The sequence below is a fragment of the Girardinichthys multiradiatus genome, chromosome 18 (assembly GCF_021462225.1).
Source record: "Girardinichthys multiradiatus isolate DD_20200921_A chromosome 18, DD_fGirMul_XY1, whole genome shotgun sequence".
Lineage (NCBI taxonomy): Eukaryota > Metazoa > Chordata > Actinopteri > Cyprinodontiformes > Goodeidae > Girardinichthys > Girardinichthys multiradiatus.
The window spans coordinates 18,206,941-18,214,448 of NC_061810.1; the positions used below are offsets into that span (position 1 = coordinate 18,206,941).

The 7,508-nt window shown below is 38.9% G+C and overlaps 1 protein-coding gene across 5 annotated transcripts in view; it reads left to right on the forward strand.

The window, feature by feature from the left end:
- Positions 1-7,508, forward strand: part of kcnab1a (potassium voltage-gated channel subfamily A regulatory beta subunit 1a) — a 156,208-nt gene that overhangs the window by 123,616 nt on the left and 25,084 nt on the right. For 4 of the 5 annotated variants that reach the window (XM_047392606.1, XM_047392607.1, XM_047392610.1 and 1 more), the window contains exon 3: positions 5,675-5,712. In XM_047392606.1, coding sequence (XP_047248562.1) covers positions 5,675-5,712 — 38 coding nt within the window. Of the gene's footprint in view, positions 1-5,515; positions 5,592-5,674; positions 5,713-7,508 lie in introns of those variants that run through there. The other variant, XM_047392611.1, reaches the window with a different exon arrangement.

Sequence of the window (7,508 nt, forward strand, 5' to 3'; positions counted from 1 at the left end):
ATTTGTCTTATCCTTCAAGAACAAAAAGAACTTTGTAAAAGCTTTTTCCAGGTCTTGAGTTTTTTTATACACCATTCCTATATATTTCTTTGGTTTCGCTTGTGTTTGTTAGCATTGTTCATACCCTGTATGGTCTAGTTTCTGAATATAAACTGTTTCTGAGTTTGATCTTCTCTTGCTTTCGGGATGTCCACCACCTGTGACTAATCTCTCACCCACATCCACTCTCTTAATCACTTCTAGCATTACAAATAGCCCTCATTAATTGCTATCAGATCCTCTGCTTAGCACCAGCCACAAAGTCATGCTTCCTGCCCCTCGAGGCTTTTTTATTATCCTGCTGCACTTTCTGCTCCTCTATCACCTTAAGTTTGTTTAATGAAAATTCTTTAATTATATTTCTTTGTTGGATTTATCTAGCTATAAATCATGACAAACACAGAAGGCTCAAAAGAAACCGAGAGGACCTCTTAAGAAATGTTTTAGGAAATAAAAGAGCCAAAAAGTCCCAATAGTTTAAAAATAGTTTGTTGTGTAGCTCAGTATAAGCAGCTGCTCTGTGAAGGCCTCAGTGGTTTGTTAGAGAACATTCTTGAACAAACATCATCAGAAGGATGCTGTAACACAGGTCAAACATAAAGTTGTGAGAAGTTTAAAGAAGGATTAGGTTCTGTCGGAGTTGTCCTTCTAAACTCCTGCGTGTTTGTTTATTTATCTTAATTCTGCTCGAGAAAAACTAAACTTAAATATCTAAGAAAGCAAAACACGGACTAAAGGTTGAAGCTGATTCACCCGGCCGGGGAGAGAGTCAGGAACACTTCTGCTCTTCTCTCCCCTGCACCGTTCTTTTATTGAACACACACATACCAGGGAATATACATTTTACATTTGTTGTGCAGCGCCTTATCAGTTTCTCACACATTCTTTTGCTGAAGGTCAGTTCTGAGGCATCTTCTATTGATGAAACTGACACATGCACTCACACCCTTTAGTGCCTGTTTTTTCAAGTTCACAAATAATACATATTGTTCTGCACAGTTAACTTTCTAAGCGCTACAGGTTCAGACTAATTCCACACTGTTATGAACATAAGAACATATTACACTTTGTTATATATAACAGTTCTAAAACTATATCCCAAATTTTAAATATTTTACAGACCATTGTTCAGTACATCTTGAATATATGGTATCACATAACTGGAAATATATACAGGCTAAGAAATAAAAGCATTAATCAGAGAAGCAGTCAAGAAGTCCATGATGACTGGAGGAGGTGCAGAGATCTACAGCTCAGGTGGGAGAACTGTCTGTAGGGTGTGTATTAGACATGCCCTTCACAAATCTGGACAGAGACAAAAAGAAAGCCATCATTAATAGAATGTCATGGGAAATTTGAAACAAGCTATGTAGGGGACACAGAACACATGCTGAAGAAGATGCTCTGGTCAAATGAGACCAAAATCAAACTTGTTGGCCTACATGCAAAACCCTATGTGTGGCTGAAAACCCTGAATCTCCATGATAAAACATGGTGGTGTTAGCATCATGGTGTTGGGATGTTTTTCTTCAGCATTGAGAAGGCAGTTAGTCAGAGTTGATTGGAAGATGGATGGAGCTAAATACAGCACAATCCTGGAACAAAACTACAGCAATGATCACAATGGAAAAGATTAAATCAAATAACATTCAAGTGTCTGAACGTCCCAGTCAAAGTCCAGACCTGAAGCCAGATGAGAATCTATAGCAGGACATAAAAATTGAGATCCGGCTTGAGCTATTTCCTAAAGAAGAACTGGAAGAAATTGTGTCTCTAGATGTCTGAAGTTGTTAGAGACATGGCCCAATTTCTTTTTACTTCAGTCACAGTTAGTTCAGTTGCTGCTTGTTCCTGAAATCCACAATAAGAGGTCTGGTTGTTTTACTAGATTATTTTGGTGATGTGACTTAGCATGACTAAGCTTTACTAGTTGTAGCCAGACTGTGTAGAAGAGCTGACAAAGAAGAGTTGGGTGATCCGGTAAATGGAAGCCCTACGAAGGGTTAGTTTTAAACATGTACCAACTATCACACCCTGTTACGTAATACCTACCTGTAAATTTGGGTTAAAAGAAGCTGAGAGGATAACATCTCTTGCCTAAACCTATGTCTTTTTGTAGGATAATTTATTTATAGGAAATGGCTGAGGAAAGGGAGGTTATATTTGGACTGGACTGTTACCAACTCCAACTGTTCTTTGCTAGAAGTTAATTGAAGCTTGGTTGACTTGAACACATCACAGTTTCTGCTAAAGATGCTAAAAGGTCATTACATTAACTGAAGCTCCAAAGCAACATCAAGCGACACCTCCGGCTTTTTCCATCTTTAGCATGATGTAATCAGGGCTTTAACTTCCATCAAACAGAAGGCTAAGCTGGGTGGAGAGGAGCAGCGGCCTTGACATTAGAGCTCTGTAGGCTTGTCATCCCACGCTGAGTCTCAAACAAAAAGCCCAGAGCTCTGTCAGCAGTGGTTACATTTCCACCGCTCAGGCATCAGCTTAGAGAGATGATTGAGCACTCGCATACGTGTACAAACTTGTGTGTGTAATGTGTTTAAAGGTAGCAACATGCATAATGAAAGCTGCACCACACCATTATAAGGCCATGCGGTAATGGCTTCAAGCTGCATTTGAGGATAACCAATGCTGCCATGGTTACTGCCGTTAACAATGTCCTGAAGAGACTTTTCCCTCAGGCGCTGACAAATCTTCAGCCAACCGCCTGTCACTCCTTTAGTGAGCAAAACTGCGATTGCCATTCTGCTGGTGTTGCACGTCAAGATTCAAAACGTTCTGCTCCTTATTAGATTGCGGTAATACAATACGGCGCAACAGAGCCAGTGTGTCTTTAGGGTGTCATCTGTACAGAATAATGAGCTCTGCTCTATCATTACATCACTGGTGGGATTTGCAAATGGGTTTCTTGTTTTTTTTTTTGTTTTTTTTTGCTTTGTTTTATAAAAGTTTAGAAGTGGAGGTCAACAAAGCCAGAGAACGTCTCTTTGTGTGGCGTTTTTCCGCACCGGGGCTCATGCGGGGTGAGAGAATGGCAGATTAAAGATTCAGCAGGAGGAGGAAATTGAGAGCCAAGCAAGAGAGGAGGTTATTCTTTTGACCTAAAGGGTAGCCATACATATTCAAAAGCAGTGAATACCTAAATTGTTTTATTCCTTAAAGGAAAAAAACAAAACATTACATCCTCTTCTACTATCTGTTTTGTTGAACAACCTTTTCAATTTAATGACCTTACTAACAGTGACTGCCATTCAGATAATGTCCTCTATAAACACATTAATAAGTTACTATTTTATTCTAATAATTTTTCTGTAAAATAGGTTGCGATTACATGTTAATAGAGATTTTATTTCCAGGGTTTTCAGGCATACAGTGACTTGCAAAAGCCTTCATACCCCTTAAACGTTTTTGTTGTTACCTCTACATGCAACAAGATCTAGATTTCTAGGGTTCTTTTTTGTTTTTGATTTTATATGATAGACACAACATAAAGGGCTAATACATTGTTTTCAACATTTTCACAAATGAAAACGTGTTCATGTTTGCTATGTCCCCTACATGGCTTGTGACAAACTGCAAACTGGACCTTTAATGTTTATTCTTCTTTCACATTGGTTTTCTTCTTGCCACTTTTTAATAATTCCCAGAACGCTGGAGAAATTATCATCCTGTTGACAATATCTCCAGCCAACGCTATGGAGCTCTGCTCATCCGTCCGTCCATCCATCGTCCTCTTATCGTAACTTATCTGAGATCATGTTGCAGAGATAACAGGTCCACAAGGGAAACCCAGACATCCCTCTACCCAGCAACCATCTGCTATTCATTCTTGGAGATCAATAGGCTATTCTGGGACAGAATGAATACATAGTCCCTCCAATACGTTTTGGGTCTGCCCTTTGAGCAAAGGTGCCCAGGAATGACTCTAACCAAATATTCTGACCAGTTCAACTGTCTCCCTTCAATGCAGATGAGCAGAGGCTCTACTCCAAGCTGCCGACTCTCTTTCAAGGCCAAAACATCCTCCTTCACCCTGGTTTAGGAGTTCCTGCCGCCTCTTCCTGACCCATATTCTAGGCAGAACATTTTTCATGTATAGTTGGATGTGTCGGAAATTTGAGGACAAATACTGCAGTGGTAGGGACTTATGAGGACTTTACAGAGGTTCTCTACTTGAGTTCCTGGGAGGTGTGGGATGTCCATGTCAGACAGAACTTTGTTCCTGTTCTCCCTACCTCAAATGAAAGAACACATTTATATGTTGCTGCAGAGTATGTGCAGGTGATAGTGCTGTGGACAGCAACACTACAAAGAAAGCTCATGTCAGCTGCTTCTTTTCAGTCACGATCCTGATTGTATAGGTGATGATCAGGACATAGACCAACTGGTAAATCAAGATCTTTGCTTTTTGGCTCATCTCTTCCTTCATTACAGCAGGCCAGAGTCATGCCAAACATGCCTGAATCCATCCTGCCATCATTCCATTTTTAAAAGGTTACTCTTGGTTTAGATCTGTTGCTCTTTGCTGTATTTAGTATTTTTCTGTTGGGCTACTGGAAAAAGACCTTGAAGGAGAACATGGTTGGAGGGTGGGTTGGCAATTTGCAGTTTTCCCTCACAGCAAGAAGGTTGCCAGGTGAATTTTCTGTCAGGGCTTTTCTGTGTTAAAAAAAATGAGAATATATAGAAAATTGATGTTAGGAGAACATGCTATATAAGTAATTCATGCATGACAGCAGAATAACACTGACTTAAAAGAGTTTGAATACTTTGGAAAGGCTATATTTAAAGATTTGTTCAAAAGTACAGTTGAAACTAAATTAACAGACTTACTAGGTAAAACTTACAAGGAATATTTTTCCTTAGAATAACAAGTAGTCATGAATGTTCCATAATCTTTCACTGTGATATGTTATCATCATTGCCAGCACAGTCCATCACAGTGTGTGTTTCTTCATTATTTTTTTTAATTTCCTATTCAGGTAGCATCAATTTCTTTCAGTTCCTAATGCAAATATGGGCCTTACTGCTTTGAAATTTAAAAATGTGTAATTTTCAGAATCAAAATGTCTTCCGCTTGGTTAAGGAGGTTTAGACAGCTTTCTGATACCTAAAACTGTTCTGACACAACCTGAATTGGAAGCATTTTCTTTCAGGTATGTATTCACCAAGGGACCGTGCACTGAGGATTTACCGTCTCCACTGAAAGTGGAGGCTTGGCCTTTTGTCTGGTTTTACCGCTTTGTCTGCAGAACTGTTGGGAGCCTTTTGTACACATGTGCACTTATCACACACAGATAGATGCATAGTCAGAAAAGTGCCCATAAGGACAGTGAAGACAACGTCCTCTAAATATGCATGACAGTGGCAAACAGAAACAGTCACCCGTAAAGACAAAGTGACTAACGGGCAGTCACACAAAGTGATCCCTCAGCACTGAGAGGCAGCTCTGAACAGGGCAGATTTTCCTCTCGGGAGCCTGACAGCCTCCATTGCCTGGTGTGACAATGTAGGGATTAGTTGTGTTTACTGCAGAGGTACTGACAAAAAGGACTGCCTATAGAAAAATGGTGATGAAATTCCCAGGTGATGAGAACTCTCTGTCTTTCCCTCTCTACAGGTACATGGGTGACATTTGGAGGACAGATAACAGACGAGGTATGAAAAACATTCCTACAATTTACATGTTTGTTCGATTGTGATATTTTTCTTTAAATATTTTTTATCACAAACTCACTGATGGATATTAGAAAAAAGCTAAGACTGAACATGTAATTCAAGCAATTAATAAAAAACAAGGGACTCTGTATTTAAATTATATTACAAAGTGGAATACAGTTCATCTCTAAGTGGACTCCCTCCCTGTTAAAATACCAGGTTTTTAGTGATGTTAAAAAGAGACGATGAGAAATCCTTTTCTTGTAGGTTTTCCACCTTTAATCTGACATAAATAGAAAAAAAATCAACTGCATCTGTAATGAGCAGGTTGCAAAGGTAGGCACACCATCAAACTAATATTTTGTTAAGTCTATGGGCATGACATATTTTTACATGGTAGTATTTATACACTAGCTTACAAGCCTTCTCATAAGATCTGTTGCTGCTTTGGATGTAATCTTGGACTTACTTGGACTTAAGCTCATCAACAGAATGCTAAGAGTGTGCGGAGCAGTAATCAAAGAAAAAGGTGGCTACTTTGAAGAACCTAGAATATAAGACATATTTTCAGTTGTTTCACACTTTTTTGTTCAGTATATAATTCCAAATGTGTTAATTCATAGTTTTGATGCCTTCAGTGTGAAGCTACAATATTCATAGTCATGAAAATAAAGAAAACTCTTTGAATGAGAAGGTGTGTCCAAACTTTTGGTCTGTACTGTATCTTCATCTTCACTTTTCTATCAGACGCCTGGCAACTTGGCCTGATAACCCCCACTGCATAATGCACCTACTACCATGTTTTACTGTTTGTAGATTTTACCCAGGCCTACATGTTTTTGGGAGAACAGTATTCTGTATGGCTACCTTCATGGTCCACACATAAGGTGAATACAGCTGACTGCTGTTAAATGTAGAACACAGCCACTAAGCAGAAATCTACATAATCTTCTGAAAACATTTTATTGTTCACAGTCTGAAATTAATTCAGATGAAACTTTTCCTGTTTTATTGCCATTAAATTTCTAAAGGATGATTGAAAAACAATTTAAATTCAGATGTTTACATGCATTTCCTTAGAATTTCCTATGTGTCTTTAAAACTGAAAGATTTAGGACAGATTATTTTGGCTCTCCTTCCACAAGCTTTTCATAATACTTTGTTCCTGACAGAACTGATGTAACCAAGTCAGGTTTGTACTCTGACCACAAAACGTCTATATTAATAAGATAGTATTATTTCCACATTATCTTCTTTCCTCATGATGCCATCTATTTTGTCCAGCGCCAGTCCCTCCTGCAGGAAAACGCCTCCACAACATGATTCCTTCACCCTTCTACTTAAAATCTGGGAGGCTTGAAAGCTCCATGCTTTTCCTCTAAATGTCACAATGGTCATTATAGCCAAACACTTCAATTTTAGTTTCAGACATCAAGACATGTCTCCAAAATGTTGGTCTTTGACCCTGACTGAATTTGCACACTATAATCTTGCTTTTTATTTTGTTAATAGCTTCTTTATCTTCGAGTGACCTTTTTGCTCATGCAAGTACTGGTCTTGTTTCACATTTTGCACCAAAACACATTAATCACTGAGAGACAGAACACGTCTCCTTCCTGGATTGTATGGTTGCTGGACACAAGTGCTTTTACTTCCATATAATTGTTTGAACGCATGAACATGGCACCAATCGCATCTGGAAATTGTACCCAAGGATGAACCAGACATGTGGATGCCCACCTAACCTTTCCACAATGCCACACATGCAAGCAGCATGTTTGAGGTGATGCCTTAAA